We start from the raw sequence: 17,431 nt of genomic DNA, 5'->3' as shown, positions 1-17,431 counted from the left end.
TATTTTTACAAACAACTAAATTAATTAGCTACCGCTATAGCCTATCTTATCTGTTGGAGAGCTGGACCGCTAAATGTCATAGCCTACTATTTAGAACCTTGCTACAACCACTAGATTACATACACTTTTACTCCAGGTTCTTTATAAAACCGTCCACGTGTTTAACAGACAGTTTTATAACTCTTTTTTAATGACGCACAATTGGCTTCTTTTGGAAGCAAGAGGCGTACTGGATCACTTAATCAATTTCAAGTTAGACTAATCATTTACTAGCTCAAACTTCTCCTTTGTACTATATAACAATGCAGCAATGCATTAGCTTCTTGCATTGCTAGCTATGTTCACAAACACCATGGGGAACGCCATGCTCCTCCTCCTCGTGCCCTTGCTCTCCCTGATCATGGCGTCGTCCACCCCTTCCACGCAGGCCCTGGTCCAGGACTTCTGCGTCGGCGACCTGGCCCGCGGCGACACGCCGGCGGGCTACCCGTGCAAGCCCGAGGCCGCCGTCACCGCCGACGACTTCTCCTACCGCGGCCTGTCCGCCACCGGCCCGACCATCGAGCCCTTCAACATCGCCCTCTCCTCGGCCTTCTCCCCGCGGTTCCCCGGCGTGAACGGGCTGGGCATCTCCGCCGCCATCGTCCACTTCGGCCCCGGCGGCGTCGTGCCGCTGCACTCCCACCCGGGCGGCAGCGAGCTCCTGTTCGTCGTCGAGGGCACGCTGTCCGCCGGCTTCATCAGCTCCGTCACCAACAAGGTGTACACCCAGACGCTCCGCAAGGGCGACCTCATGGTGTTCCCGCAGGGCCTCCTGCACTTCCAGATCGCCACCGGCGCCGGCGCCGGCGGCAACGACGACAACGCGACGGCGCCGGCCGCCGTGGCGCTCTCGATGTACAGCAGCTCCAACCCGGGCCTGCAGATCCTGGACTTCGCGCTCTTCGCCAACAACCTCCCGAGCGATGTGCTCAGCAAGGTCAGCGTGCTCGACGAGCTGCAGATCAAGAAGTTGAAGTCTCTCTTTCGCGGGACCGGATAATTTATATATATTCCCTCCGATTATGCGTGGACTTTTTATCTACATGATCCTTTATGTTATTCAAAAATTTATATAATTATTGACTATTTTATTATAATTTGTTTTTCTACTAAAATAATACTTTAAGTATAATTTATAATCTTTTATATTTAAACTAAATTTTTAAATAAGACGAAGTGTCAAACGTAATTAAAAAAGTCAAACAGACGGAGTATGTCTTTGTAAACTTTAGCGTTGACTCTTCCTTTGTCCCAGAAAACGTGCGACGAAATATATTCACACGCAACTCTGATTGAAAATTGAGTATGACTGTATTCGTCAAAAAAAACTTTATTTTTTACTATAAATAACACCACATATTTATTTCCACGCACGTTTAACCATTGATATTTTATTTTAATAATCCTATAGAAATTAATGTAAGACATAATTAAAATATACTCAGTAATAAATCTAACAGTAACAAAACAAATGATAATTATACAAGACTTTTAAATAAGATGAATGATCATATATGTACCAAAAATTCAATGGCTTCGTCAAATAAATATGGAGGAAGTACATAGTAAGATCCAACTTGAAGAGGAAGGTGGACCTATCAGTGCTTAGCTTTTGTATGTACCTTGTTTTGGCCAGTAGTGTCAGACATAAACTTAGCATAGATTATTGGACCTCATGCTTTTAAAAGCCACACGTACCATGCGTTGTGAAACATTGAAATAGTGTTGTACGTATGTTTTATCGCAAAATGCAGTACAAATGTTGAAAGTCCATCTACACTCATTGTGAGTTTAATTTGTATGATTAATGACAAACTAAATGAGGACCTAAGAGTAAAAGGAGTATGCTTAGCGGCCCCTCCAAAAGAAAGAAAAGGCTTAAGGGCTCAAGACAGATAAATTCATTATTTAAGAGTAGCTCTTGCATAACTTGATGTTTGTGTCGAAGTGTAAGAAAACGTCCTTGATCTTTGTAAAGAGAGGTAGAAAAACACCATACTTAGAAAGGAAAATGGTCTCTGTTGTTAAATGGTCATCAAAACTTTTGATTAGCCTCCTTTGTTTAATCGAGAGTCCTGATTGCAAGTTCTGATGATGATCATCAAAAGTTCTGATCAAGACTCTCTGTTGAACCAAGAGGGCTGGTCAGAAGATTCGATGTGTCCGATCGGAAATTCCAATCTAATCTTATAAGTGTGTTCCTAAGTGTTCATTGAAAGTTATGATGGGTTCCATTAGAACTTTCTCTATGATTGACTGTTAGTTTATGAGGGGTGCGATTATTTAACTTCCCCTCACCCTATACCAGGGGTCACGTCTTCTATAGGTACTCCCAGAGACCTTCTAGAGTTTTCACATCCCTCTCTCTCTTGGATCTAGAGCTCCTTTGTGCATATGAGTTGGAGATTTACAAAACTTGTGATAGTCAGATTGGTTGACCACATGAAGACCTACCACGGGTATACATCTTGAAGCCTATTACTATTGGAGGTTGTCCTCCTAGCTAGCTAGGCCTCGATAGAAATTTAACTTTTTGCCACTCTTACGAGTGGTGAAAATAGATTTGTCACTCGCTGTCTATGACATATGGGCCCTCATGAGTCTATGACATGTGGGTGCCATGACAAATTTGTTATGAACATTCACAAGAGTGGCAAAAAGTTAAATACCCCAGGCCTCGGCCGTGAGCATCCAATCGTTGTAGAGAGCATGGGAGAGTTTGTACTAGTTTCCCTCAAATACATAAAGAAAATAGGTAACTTTAGCCAAAACTAAGCTTGATCTTGAAGGTCGTAGGTAGAGCAAGATTTATCAAAGGTAGTAGCTCATTGTCCTTCCATGGATCCCGATGATTGCTCATGAATGCAATGCGAGCTTGGTGAGGCATGGATCGAGTAGGATCCGACTCTTTGGAGTCCCTTAACAGAGACTACAATGTTCTTGATTCCAACTTAACTAAAAAAATTATATCTCTTGCGCTTGCAGTCTCTCTCTCATTTGTTTTATATTTGTGATTAGGGCAGGATAACGAGCCAACTCAGCTCGGCTCGGTCCAGCTTGTTAAGATAAGGAGCTGAGGCTCGGCTCGGCTCGTTATCGTAACGAGCTAAAAACCCAGCTCGGCTCGACTCGTTATAAAGCTCCAGCTGGCTCGTTAGGCTCGTGAGCCATGCATAAAAAGTTAACCTAAACAATTTTTCAATAGGTTATACAAGCAAATTTTCATTTTAAACATGTAAATCATATGAAATTGTATTTAAATATTAATGTTTGAATCAACAAATCATATAGTGAACCTATGAAGTACTGAACATATGCATTCCAGGGTGAAATCAATGAACGCTGGTGAATCTTGTGTCTTTGGTCTAGCTCGTTAGGCTCACGAGCCAACTCGAGCTAGCTCATTATCTCTAAAGAGCTAAAATGCTAGCTCGTAGAAAAATGAAACGAGCCGAGCCGAGTTTGTCACGAGTCGAGCGAGCTAACGAGCCACGAGCTTTCAGTCCACCCCTATTTGTGATTTCCCTTCTTGATGAGAGCTTTTTCTCCATGCATGAGAGTTGCCCCAATTGCATCCCTCTTTAAGGGATTGAACCCATGGAACAGAAGTTCCGATCAGCCCTGTCTATGAGACAAAGATGGTCGAGAAAAAGTTCCGATTGCTCTCAAGAGAAGTTCTTGCGTGTAATTTGATTATGTTCCTATTTTTCTAGGAACATCTATTCATCCTCCTTTATATGATTCAAGAGTCCTCTCAAACATATGCACTCATAACGCATATACACACTACAACAAAAATCATGTTCGTTCACACCTCTTTATTTTTACAAATGGGCATAAAGAAGATCTGGTTGTGAAAAGATAAAGGACTTCGTGGGTGAAGGATTGCATGTGAAAATTAATTTCTATATGCACTTGTGTTGGGAGGCCCACTTTCAATATATGACAATTTACGTTGGCGGGTCTCTTAGGGAGGCACTCACTGAAATCCTATTTTACTTCCCTAAGAGGCACATGCAGTGTCTTTTTAGTCAACCCAATGCTATACCACCAACACACTCCGATGAACCAATTTCATATAAAATAAACAGATGCCGTATTCTCTATTCGTTCTCGTTGCCACTCATATTTGCCTTCACCTCCTCCCTTTCCTCTCCCGTCCAAGGAGGCCAGCGGCCTCACAAAAAAAATGTCAATATTGTCTACAGGAGGATCAAATCTGCTGCCGGCCGGCACTGGAGCGGATCGAGAGGATGACGGGGAAACTGTTTTTAGCACACGGGTGGATGTCTATCCGTATGCTTGCATGTCATCTAAATAGTCATAAAAAATATGAAAAAATTTGACAAGGTAAATTAATATGAGTTATGCCACTCCACAAACATGCAAGTTTAAATTCGATCTCTACAAGTTGTAGCAAAAAACATAATTGTTTTTGTTATTTTTGCTATAACTTGTAGAAGTTAAATTTAAACTTGCATGTTGGTGGAATGATATAACTCATATCAAACTATCTTATCAATTTTTTTTCATATTTTTTATGACTATTTAGATGACATGCAAGCAACGGGTGTATATACACCCGTGTGCTAAAAAACTTCCTCCGAGGATGACGGACTGATGCAGTGAATTTTTGCTGGCAATTGGAGCACCGATTTCTGGAATATTGTTTTTCGAATTTTTACTGTTTTGGCCAAAAATTAATTGTTTTGTGTTTGAACAGCACATGCCCATCTGCAAAAATCGGTTTTCATATGCGGTTATAGTTCCCGCCTAGAAAAAAAATGTCGATTTTCACATACCATACACCTAGTTGTAGGCGGTTGCTACACCCACCTGCGAAAATTCATTTACACCATCTCTGAAAATTGTTTTTTTTCTTAGTGACATCACTTCTATAAACGCACACAAGCAAATCGGTTTTAGCATACATATAGAGACCGGGCTAGTATATCTCGACACAAAGTTATTATGAGAGCGTCTCATTGGCAATGGGTACTAAGAATAATTAATTAGTCGTAAGTGCAGACACTCAGTGTCAATCTACGGCTACAACCTGGGCAGATATGGGTGTGTTTGGTTGCTCGTATCGTTTTGGCCTGGACTATCTCTCTTATCTAGGCTGAATGTGGCCAGGCTACGAGGGTACATATGCAGTTGTTTGGTTGTTTGCATCAGTATAGCCTGACTGACATAAGATTGTGTTTGGTTACTTGTATTGGAGATACGGTCGAGCAGAGAGTTTGTTTGGCTGGTTGCATATACCATTTGCAGGGGTAACTATTATATACTTATGATCAACTTACAAAGAAAAAAATTCTATTATAGACAAAAGTACATATATACAAGTAACCACTGGGCCAGACCATGAAAGTCGTATTGGCAACCAAACACATACCAGTTGCACGAGTGGATGCGAGACAGACTTTATACAGGTAACCAAACACATTCTATATGTACCTCTACAAGAAGCCAATCACTTAGAATTATCCTTAGAGCAGGTACAATAGCAGGCTATAAGCCAGCTATAAACATATTTTAAATAGATACGAGGGGAGAGAGAAGAAATGTGGGCTACTAATTTATAGCCAACTGTATACGTGCTCTAAGACAAAGTATGTGTATGACATGTGGGACCATTTATTGATGTTTTGTAGGTAACTATTGTATGAGTTGGCTATTAGATTGACTATAGATAAATTGGAGCTAGTAGTTCGCAGTGCCGGATACATGTTATTGTTGGAACTAATCATGACTTAGCATATAATTTAGTCCTGCATTAGTTGTTGGTAGATAGGAATGTGATATGTTCACGTGGACATATATGTGTGTCATGCATAGTCTATTAGGGATCGGCAACTGCATGTGTTTTAGCTTGACTAACAAATCAGTGAGTTTTAGAAATAAGAGTATAGAGGTAGCAAGTAGCTCCAACAATAACGTGTATCAGGATTATTTAGTGAGTCTTAAATAATCATGTATGTAGCTAATAATACGAATAGTCAAATAAAAGTCAATATTAATCATGAGTCCTAAATAATACGAATAGTCATACGTTTAACTTAAAAGTCAATATTATCAAATAACAAAATATAGAGAAAGTACTTAATTAATTTGCTGGGATGATCTCCCTATACTTGCCAGCCTACTACTAGGAGCTAGCTTTTGTGGAATTTTTTAAATTTCTGAATTTATTTATTAAATAATTTACAAATTAATTTATATTTTAAAAAATCACAAAACTAACCTCCTGTCGTCCTCTAGATGGGCAGAAAGATGACATGGCAAACGGCTGCAGACGGCGGTCTAGGGTTTTTTACATTTAGCCCCTTACCGCGCTCTGTAAGGGCGGCAAGGGGGAAATGAGAAAAAGTGCAGCCGGCCATGAGGTGAGGGAGGCTGCGGTGGCCATTTTGAAAAAACCCCTCGCCGAGCCACCGCACGTTCCTGCCGTCCACCCCGCAGTAAGCCACGTAGGCTTTCCACCCTCCAGGAGGACGGTAGGAGGTTAGATATGTGATTTTTCGTAATGCAAAATCAAATTTGTAAATTATTTAATAAATAAATTCAGAAATTCAAAAAATTCAGCTTTTGTGTGGGTAGTGGACCAGTGGCCAGCCAGCTAGCAGCTGCTGCCTGGGCTTGTTCAAGGTATTGGGCTATCTAGCGTCCGATATCACTGGTTGCATCTGCATGCTGAAACCCCAGCCTCGTACCATTTCGGCCCGACTGGGAAGGCAGAGAGAGAGAAAAAAAAATGTTTCAGTGCTGGGCATGGATCGAAGAGGTGGATACGGTGGCACCCAAGGATAAGGCGAAATCCCAATCTACATATCTACCATTCCCAAATGCCTAAAAGACTGAAATGAACCATTTGCTGATTTTTCAATTCCATTCAATCTGTTTCCAAATTTGTGATAGGAGTAATGACGAAGAGGCCTACCTAAAGCATTCCTTTTAACCAAGTGTTAAAAAAATTATTCCTTGTATGCTCCATAATCTTCAGGGCAGACCTAGCCCAAAAATCAAGTGGGGGCACTTTATTATGATTGTTAGTATGCTAAAAACTTTTTTACTTAATTATACATTAATAATACACTAAATTTTAATTTCGAGTGAGGTGGACCCACTCATTATACCCTGGATCCGCCCAAGTGCCTGTGCATGAACCCAAGTTAATTTGGTACAGCTCCAAACTGGCCTATGGACCACATATATATATATATATATATATATATATATATGGAGTTGGAGGAGGAAGTACATGGATCTGTAGTGCTTCAGTAGGTCCATCAGACTCATTGTTGGGTAGACGTACGCTGTGCATGTACATGACTGCATACATGCATGGAACATGGCAACCCATGTGGGCCGATTCATAGAACAGTTTCAGCCAAAAACGAAGGCAAAAGGCACTAACTGCGTTAATTATCTGAATAACATCCAGCTGAATACTGTAGGTTTGTTCGAGAAAACTGCAGAGAAATTAATTTAGTGGTTGGAAATGAATTGCAGAACAACGAAACAATCGCAGCTCTGACTGGGAATGGAAGGCATCAAGTAAAACAACAATAGTAATAGTGAGCTAATAGCTTAATTAGAGGATTTTAGCATAGGTTGCAGAGAAACTCGACCAGCTCCGGCCCATGCACCCAAGACATAGCTGATTGCTAGATCCAAAAATTAATATATTGTTTATAGTTAATCTAATAGCTCGATCATGATAACTAAACCGCATCGTAGGGCAACATTGTACAGAAGACAATTGCCCAAGCCGCTGTCTGTATCTTCCATCCTTAAACGCTGCCTCGTAACGGGTTATCCAGTCGGTTTATTGTTTTATCTTTTCGCTTATGCTTATGCTTCTATTTTATTAGATTGATCTCCACCTCTTGAGCCCAACGGCCCAAGAGGAACCTTGACCGCACCCTGATCGGGGGTGCCCAGCCCAATGGCTGGTGGGCCCCCTGTCACCCTGCGCCATATAAAAGGGGTGGAGGCCGGCGTGACATGAATCACGAGATCCACCCGCCGTCACTCCACCCCAAAAACCCTACCCGATCATGGGAGGCGCAGCCAGTGACGGGATACGCCACCGCCGCGCCTCGATCTCGCCGGAGCTGCCACGACCATCGCTGTCGTCGTCAGCCCCAACACCGGACCGAACAACGAAGACGATGGACGCCTTTTCCTCGGCGTCTGGATCGACCTGTCGGTAACTCAAACCCTAATCCCCTTTTTACCCGTGCAATGCCACTGTTTCATTCCCCAGAGAAACGAACTAGAACTAAAACCCTAGATGATCCAAATAGAACTCTAACATACTTATGTTTATAAGCTAAAATTTTAAAGTTCATGCAGTTTGTCCAATCTCTCACGATCTTCTTCTTGGAGAAAAATCATCCACCTCTGCATAAAACACAAGGCACTACGACAACGGAAGTGGTCTAATGAATATTTGTGCCAACTCTGCTTCTGAAACCTTGAGACCAACTTTGCTTTCGAAATCTTGAGACAACATAATACCTGTTCAAAGATTGTCTAATAACAAAGCGGATTTGGATGGAAATCCTAAATGGCATAACCAACAACAGTGTAAAGATAGACGAGAGCCCAAAATACACAACTTAGATAATATCATTACTGGATGATATTATGAATACTCGAACCAGCTGCGCCACGTGGCAGGGTGCTCTGTCCGCAACACATGCACTGAATTCGTATTACAGAGATGCATCCTGCTAGGCCGGGCTGGGCCAACCAACCCACCAACAATACCTTGGCGAGTTCATTCTCTTGGTGCCGGCCCAGAATCTCACCGTCTTTACCCTTATTTTCTATCTAGGTTGCGTTTGGCAACGAAGCATTCCTAGTCTTTTACGTGCAAGCTTCCTGAACTTCTAAACAGTGTATAAGGATTAACACATATACTACTATCCTTTTACCTGACACAAAATATCTTTAGCTAGATGCGTATTCGAATGGACATATGTCATATGCGTAGGGAAACCAAAGTGGTGGCGTTTCTAGAATATGGACCGCAACGGTATCATCCATATATAGCTTCATGTGATAGATTGAGTATGCAGATCTGGTAATTACCTCTTCTTTAATCTTACTCTACTGTATTCGTGTGTGAGGGAAAGGCTAGAAAATCTATAGATAGCATGCGACAACGGTATGACATGGTCCCAAACTCCCAATTATAAGAAAATTCGTAGGAAAAAAATAACACAACAAATCAGATGCCAAATATATCCTTTTTGGGTAGAAACAACGCATATATGATTTGAAGCTGAAGTTGTTTTTTAAAGATATAGTAGCATATACTTAGATGTGTCCTTTTCTTATGAAGCTTTTATATTTTTAGATAATATGATTTTGTAATAGCTATTTATGAATATATATATATATAAATCACTAAATTAACTATCAAAAAGTTGAAATTTTACTTTAGAAGTATCGTTAAGCAACTTTTACATAGAATTTTTTTACACAAAATATGTTATTTAGCAATCCATCCGTCCCAAAAAAGAACTTTATTTTTTGCAACCTCACATATATGTATCAAAGCTAAAAAAGTATATGTCCATTGCTTTTCAAACCACATGTATTCATCTATTACTTTATCAAACTCTAATGTAATAATTGGTAAATAAATTAAAATAAAATGTTTTTTGGACAGACAACATGAACTAAAACAAAATATTTTTAGAACGGAGGTGGTAACATCCAAGTAGCTTAGAACTACTTCATTCATCCCAATATAAATTTATTTCTAGCATTAGAGCCAAATTAATTGTAAAAAAATAACTTAAATGCCCCTAACTTAATAAGGAGATTGTACGCAGGAGAGGTAGGCAGTGGTAAAATGGATTCAGATTTGAATATCAGGTAATCCATGGGACAACTAGTCCTTCAAAAAATGCACTATATGTAAGATAAGTTTAAATTTTAGAAGTATGCTTATTATAAGGGCGTGTTAAGTTCATGAAAAAAAAATTTATATGTCACCTCTGACGTTTAACCAGATGTCGGAATGAGTTTTCGGAGACGAATAAAAAAACAAATTTCATAGCTCACCTAGAAACCACGAGATGAATCTTTTGAGCCTAATTAATCTGTCATTAGCACATGTGGGTACTGTAGCACTTATGACTAATCATGACATAATTAGGCTCAAAAGACTCACCTCATGATTTCTCCCCTAACTGTGCAATTAGTTTTTTTATCTATGTTTATTGCTCCATTTAGATATCCACAGATTCGATGTGATGTTTTTCGGAAAAAAGTTTGGAAACTTAGGCCTTGTTTAGTTCCCAAAAAGTTTTTTCAAAAACATCACATCGAATCTTTAGACATCTAAATGAAGCATTAAACATACATTAATCAAAAAAACTAATCGCACAGTTATGAGAGAAATCATGAGACGAATTTTTTAAGACTAATTAATCCATGATTAGCCATAAGTGCTACAGTAACAAATATGTGCTAATGACGGCATAATTAGGCTCAAAAGATTTGTCTCGTGGTTTCCAGGCGAGCTGTGAAATTCGGTTATTTCATTCGTGTCCGTAAACCCCTTCCAACATCTGGTCAAACGACTGATGTGATAATTCTGTAAAATTTTTGTCATCTAAACGCCCCCTAAACGGACGGCCCGGCCCTAAGACTGAGCCGGTATGTGTATACATTCCTAGTCTAGCAGAAAAAAACGAATGGCCAACTTGAGATGTACAAGCAAACGGTGTTCAAGCCGTGATGACGCATATCATCGACATATATGCACGGTTGCTCTCCTGAGTCTTTACAAAGTCATGTGTAACTTGCACGGTTGGAGTAGGTGTGCACTAATTGAGGTTGATGGTGTAGGCTGGCAAGTAAGATGGTGTTTAGATTGACAAAATTTTTGAGAGAAGTGTCATGTCAAATGTTTGATCGGATGTCGGAAGGGGTTTTCGGACACGAATGAAAAAACGAATTTCACGGCTAGCCTAGAAACCGCGAGACGAATCTTTTGAGCCTAATTAATCCGTCATTAGCACATGTTGGTTACTATAGCACTTATGGCTAATCATAGACTAATTAGGCTCAAAAGATTCGTCTCGAGATTTCTTTTATAACTGTGTAATTAGTTTTTTGAGTCATCTATGTTTAATGCTTTATTCAGGTGTCCAAAAATTCGATGTGATATTTTTGGAGAAAAATTTTAGGAACTAACCAAGGCCTAAAGTCAAGGGTGACCGCCCTATGAGTAGTCAGCACTCTTGCCACACAAGTCTAGCAAAGACCCTAATAAGGTGGTGTTTGGGACAATCAGATGTTTGAACACGTATTATAAATAGTAAACGTAGACTATTAATAAAACACATCCATAATCTTAGGCTAATTCGCGAGACGAATTTAATGAGCCTAATTAATCCATGATTAGCCTATGTGATGCTACAGTAAACATTTGCTAATTATAGATTAATTAGGCTTAAATATTTGTCTCGTGGATTAGTTCTCATTTATGAAATTAGTTTTTTTATTAGTCTATGTTTAATACTTCATATTAATATCCAAATATCCAATATGACATGGGGCTAAAAAGTTTAGCCCCATCTAAACAACCCCTAAGTCGAAGTCAATCGTGACGAAGAGGCAGCTGCAAAATTTCGTCGATAAAGACAAATCTAGAAAATAATATTTTTCTCGATCCCTATGTTTATTCTTCCTGAACTGATGAATCCATATGAAACAAACCATATAACTTTTTCTTTTTTTTTTGCACCTTTTTAATATTTCTAGAAAAGTGACGTGCGTTGCAACCGAAGAAATCTAAACTTAATTTATAATTTTAACATCAATTTAAAGAGTAATGAAAGTGATCATCACCAAGCAGAGAATTCCACGTCCTCATTTATATGACAAAAAGGATGGCTCCATGAACTAAGACAGAGTGGGCCAGATAGGATATATCCAAAAAGTAACCTAACCTGATGAACTAAGTTCACTTTAATAGATTATCTTTTTATTGTCCATATAAAAACCTCCATGTACGTGTGTTATACCGTAGATACGTTAAGACGTTTCTTTAAAAAATTGTAACATTTTTTTAGCATTTTTCTAGAATTGTTTGAACATAATGGCTATGGTATTGTACTGTAAAACTTAAAAACTATCGTGGTACTGTAAAATTTAAAATAAACAAAAAAATAATTTATAAATAAAATTTTTATATATGTGTTTATAGCAAAAATAAGGCTAGAAAATAAACTACGATAAAAAACTCAAAATCAACTTCAAATGTAAGGTTGAAGATTTGGATTTTCGCTTATAAACATATAAAAAACCAAAAAATGAGCATGAAGAACTATAGTATGATACTGTAAAAACAGTGTGAAAAACTATCCGTAAAAAACAGTATGAAAAGCTATATCATGGTACTGTAAAACAATAAAAAAAACTATATTCAGAAAACAGCATGAAAAACTACAGTACTGTTAAAAAAGAAGAAATAAAATGTGTACTTGGAGAGGATCGAACCTGCACGGGCTGCCTCCATAGTCATTGTCGATTACCACTTGCAAGAGTGCGGCAATGATTTGAATCTCGTATTGCGAGCTGCACGACTCCAAGTTGGACTATGGCCGTGTTCAGCCACCCCGTCTCCCCTCTAGTTAACTTATCCTCGTCGTTTTCCACGCGCTCGCTTTCTAAACTGCTGAATTATGTACTTTTTACAAAAAATTTTTATAGAAAAGTTGTTTTAAAAAATCATATTAATCTATTTTATATTTTAAAATAATTAATAATTAATTAATCATGTACTAATCTATTACTATGTTTTCCATACGGGGATAAGTTAACTTACAGCCCCCTCTAACGAACACGGCCTATGTATTGTGCGCTGGACAGAAGAAGTTTTTGGCAGAATCCTTATTCTCTTTTATAATAAAGATTTTTAAAAACAATCCATCGTACGACCTACTTACTTTCAAAATCTACCCTATCTTGCCATGCAAGCGAAAGATTGGCATAGTAGATGATAGCCTAACAATCTTATAGTACTCCTTCCGTCCCTAAATGTTTGACGTTATCGACTTTTTTATACAAGTTTGACTATTTGTTTTATTTAATTTTTTTTAAAATATGTAAAGTTATATATATACATAAAAATATACTTAACAATAAATAAAACAATATAAAAATAATTAGTAATTATGTAAATTTTTTGAATAAGACGAATGGTCAAATTAAGGACGGTGGTACTATCATGCTAAAAAAGATAGTTTGATATATTGACTTCTCAAGCAGTATGGTGTGGTCGAATGGAACATATTTTGAAAATGAGGGTGGTTGTTTTGCTTTTTCATAAAAAATTAAACGGCATATTTGTAAATAAAAAATAATTTGTGAATAAATTTGTATATGTGTATTCATAGCGAGCTAGAAGCCAATATTAAAAAATAAACTTTAGTGAAAATCCTAAAATCAACTCAAAATTTAAGATTGAAAATTCAAATTTTGGCTTATAAGCATAAGAACAAGTGAAAGATGGGGTGAATAAGTTTTAGAATGATTTTCTTTTTAAGGTCTATAAATTAAAAAGTTCCACCCATGAGATGGTTTTGGCATCGAAGAATAGATACGAAGACAAGGAAGGTAGAAACTCAACTTTTCTCTTCTGCTTCTGCTTAAATTTAGAGTTGTTTTTTATCATATTTTATTCTACCCTTGCTTTTAGATAGCTAAGAACACGGATATAAAAGTTTTACTCTCAGATTATTTTTCGTTTGCAGATATGATATTTCGTTTTTCCTAAAAAAAACCAAACAATCACAATCTTAGTATCTATATTGCTTCTATTCTTTGTCTATCATAGTGTACAGTAATATTGTTATCACCGTCATCTTTTCACTTCTATTTATGCTTATATGGGAACCAGAGGATCACTCTCCATGACTAGCTCAAATATGAGGTTGTTGTGGCAGCCTGACACTGCACTCTGCAAGCCAATTGGGAGGCATTCGAGTGGTCAACGCCCATGACTACGTGCCTCCTGTAACTAGAAGGGTCGAGCATTGTTCCACCAACTTGTCATTATCAGGTTGACCCCTGATAGCTTGCGTTAATGAGCATGCATGTTTGATGACCAAGGACGATCTGAGGTACACATGCCCCTAACAAACCTACTCTACCAATCTTGCCGTTGTTATTACCCGTCCATTTCGATGGGTGCTACTCGTCTTGTTTAAGAGGCAATGGGACAGAGCCACAGAGGTGGTAGTCTTAGGGAATCATGTTCACTTTTGGAGGATGTATGCGCAAAGAGAATGTTAGGAGCATGGTGGCCTATTCGCACTATGCGCCTACAGGAGCTACGTTGGGGCATTTAATGGTTCCCTAACCAGTCATAAAAGGTCTTAACGGTTTACTGTAGCTGTCCCATGCATGGACATTCTTGCTTATCCCTTTGTAAATAGCTGTCCATGACAATGTGGTAACCTCTAGAAGTATAAAACAAGGGCCAAGCCTAGGGAAAGAAGAGAAGACAACATACATTTACAACCATCTATCCCATAGGAGTAGGAGTAGGAGTAGGGTAATTGACCCAAACCTCTATACTTGCTTGCTCATATTTTTGTCCGCTCTAAGGCTCCTCTCGCTTTCTATTGATTTCCGCTCATGCTCCCCCAGAGCTAACTTCCTTGGGCTGAATCCTAAGAGGAGGTATCTTATGACTTCTTGCTCAAGGAGTGATCCTCAAATTAACATTTGTTCTCTTATAAAAATACAACGTTTGTTATCCTTTATATAGTCTATATTTTGAAAATATAAATTTCAAGATTTCAATATAAGTAGGCTTGGTCTAAGGTAGCTAAAACAATTGAGTGATTGTCACTTTTAGATAACTATCTAATAAGTATAATGATCTGAAAAGGTTGTATAGAAATGTATCCCAATAACATTTTATAGACATGCACCACTTAGAAATTTAGAAACGGTACAAATAAAAACCATAATCGAGTTCTACAATCTGAAAAGAATAAGGTGAGCATCTCCAACAAAATTACTAGTTTTAAGTTTCCACTTGTCTATTTGGGAAGCTTGACAAAAATTTAGAAACCCAGGTTTACATTTAACTCCACTAGCACCTCTATTACACTTTCCAATCTAACAACGGATCCCACGTGGCAATCTCTCGTTACTCTTTCTCTTTCTCTCCCTCTAGAACCTTTCAGTCCAACATCTTCACTTATGAACGGTCGGTCAGCAATGCTTAGCCAGTGACAACCTCAGCGGTGAGAGCAAAATGGTACTACCTCTGTTTCATAATGTAAGATGTTTGACTTCTTGGTTGCAACGTTTGACCATTCGTCTTATTCAAAAATTTAGTACAAATATAAAAAATGACAAGTCGTGCTTAAAGTTCTTTTGATACTAAAGTAAGTCACAAGCAAAATAAATGATATCTTCATAATTTTTTAAATAAATATTGCAAACAGAAAAATCAAACATCTTACATTATGAAATGGAGATAGCAGACAACATGACTTTAGAGCATCCTCAACAACTCATCTAAATTTGGTTATCCATATCTTTATTTGGATGATCATCTAAACTAGTTTCATCCTTCATATCTCTATGTACTCCACTAGATCATCTATATATGACATGCTCTATATCTTTTTGAAGGATGAAGAGAGATTATCCAAATATGAAGATTCTCTTCTAATATGGATGACATCTAAAAATGGATGATAGGATAGTCGTTCTGTTGAAGCTGAATTTATTGTTTTCATCCAAAGGATGTAATATATGAGCTGTTGCGGATACTATTAGCGTCGATGCATGGGACAAGGACGACCACCACCGCTTCTTGCTCCCGCTCAACGCAGATGGATTGGGAAACAGGAGGAGAGAAAAAAAATGCAGGTTATTTCTCTCACATTCTTGCCAAATTTTGTTTCGGACAGCCATTGTCCAGCACGGTTGGTCCGGATGGGCGTTGAAGGCCGCAGAAGATCCAGCAAGAAAAGCATAGTGGCGGTGGGGCCAGAAGAGCACACATTCACACCCAATAGGACAAACCCACCTGCCCCCTCCCCATCCATTCCACGCCCGCCCAAATAAAAAAGATGAAAGATGCCGTTTTGACTTTTTCTCTGCCCAACCCACCACCAACAATATCTCGTTACTATAAGGCCTCGTTTACATTAAAAACATCCCATCAAATTTTTAAACATCTAAATAAATCATTAAATATAGATGAATCAAAAAATTAATTATATAGTTATGGAAGAAATCTTGAGACGAATCATTTAAGTCTAATTACCTCATAATTAGCTATAAGTGCTACGGTAACCAACCTGTGCTAATTGCGGATTAATTAGGTTCAAAAGATTCGTCTCGCGGTTTCTAGGCTAGCCGTGAAATTCATTTTTTCATTCGTGCCCGAAAACCTCTTCCGACATCCAGTCAAACATTTAACATGACACTTGTTCCAAAAATTTTGTTAATCTAAACACCACCTTATTATTATCATCTCATCCTTTTCCTGCCGCTGCCAAAGTTACTCGCCGCCGCTTCCATATCCACACCAAAAATTCCAAAAGCCTAAGGTGGTGTTTAATTTGTAAAAACAAAAATTTTTATGGTCACATAGAATGTTTGATCGAATATCAGGAAAGGTTTTTGGATACGAATGAAAAATAAATTTCATGGCTCACCTAGAAACAACGAGACAAATCTTTTGATCATAATTAATCTATCATTAACACATATAAGTTACTAGCACTTGTGGCTAATCATGGTCTAAATAGGCTTAAAAGATTCATCTTGTGATTTTTTCCATAACTATATAATTAGTTTTTTTGTTTCATCTTTATTTAATACTTCATTTATGCGTTTAAAGATTCCACGTGATTTGTATCGAACCGATTGCATTCTCCGGCCCCACTAGAATTGCAAAAGCAAGCATCGGTTGGCCGATGGCCCAAATAATGTATTAGCGACAAAACAATAATTTATAATTAAAGCTTGTGTGTGGATATATGCTCGTAGTACCGTAAGAACCACTAAAAGAACAAGCTTGAGTAAATTTTACGACTAGAGACTGTTTGACAAAGTTACAGATTCAAGAGTGGGTATTAAAAAATACAAATTTAACAACAAGTTTGGTACAAAACTACATATTTAATAATTATTTTATTTTAAAACTATAACTTTTAGAACTTAAAAAAGGCATAAAAATAGTGAAACTCTAAAGTGGTTGTTTTTATAGTTTTACCACTCAATTTAAAGTTTAATGATACATGATCTTAAATCTTTAGTTTTTTTTAAAAGAAATTTGGTGTTAAATATGTAGTTCTAGGATATATAACACTACATCTATAGTTTTGGA

The 17,431-nt window shown here is 38.1% G+C and overlaps 1 protein-coding gene across 1 annotated transcript; it reads left to right on the top strand.

Annotated features, from left to right (window-relative positions):
• Positions 1-328: 328 nt before the first annotated feature.
• LOC102718168 (germin-like protein 8-14) lies at positions 329-1,079 on the top strand. The gene has a single exon (XM_006652092.3). The coding sequence runs from the start codon at positions 338-340 to the stop codon at positions 1,040-1,042; it is 705 nt and encodes a 234-aa protein (XP_006652155.2). The 5' UTR covers positions 329-337; the 3' UTR covers positions 1,043-1,079.
• Positions 1,080-17,431: the final 16,352 nt, after the last annotated feature.

Source organism: Oryza brachyantha, chromosome 4, assembly GCF_000231095.2.
Source record: "Oryza brachyantha chromosome 4, ObraRS2, whole genome shotgun sequence".
NCBI lineage: Eukaryota > Viridiplantae > Streptophyta > Magnoliopsida > Poales > Poaceae > Oryza > Oryza brachyantha.
This window is presented reverse-complemented; position numbering and strand designations above follow the sequence as displayed.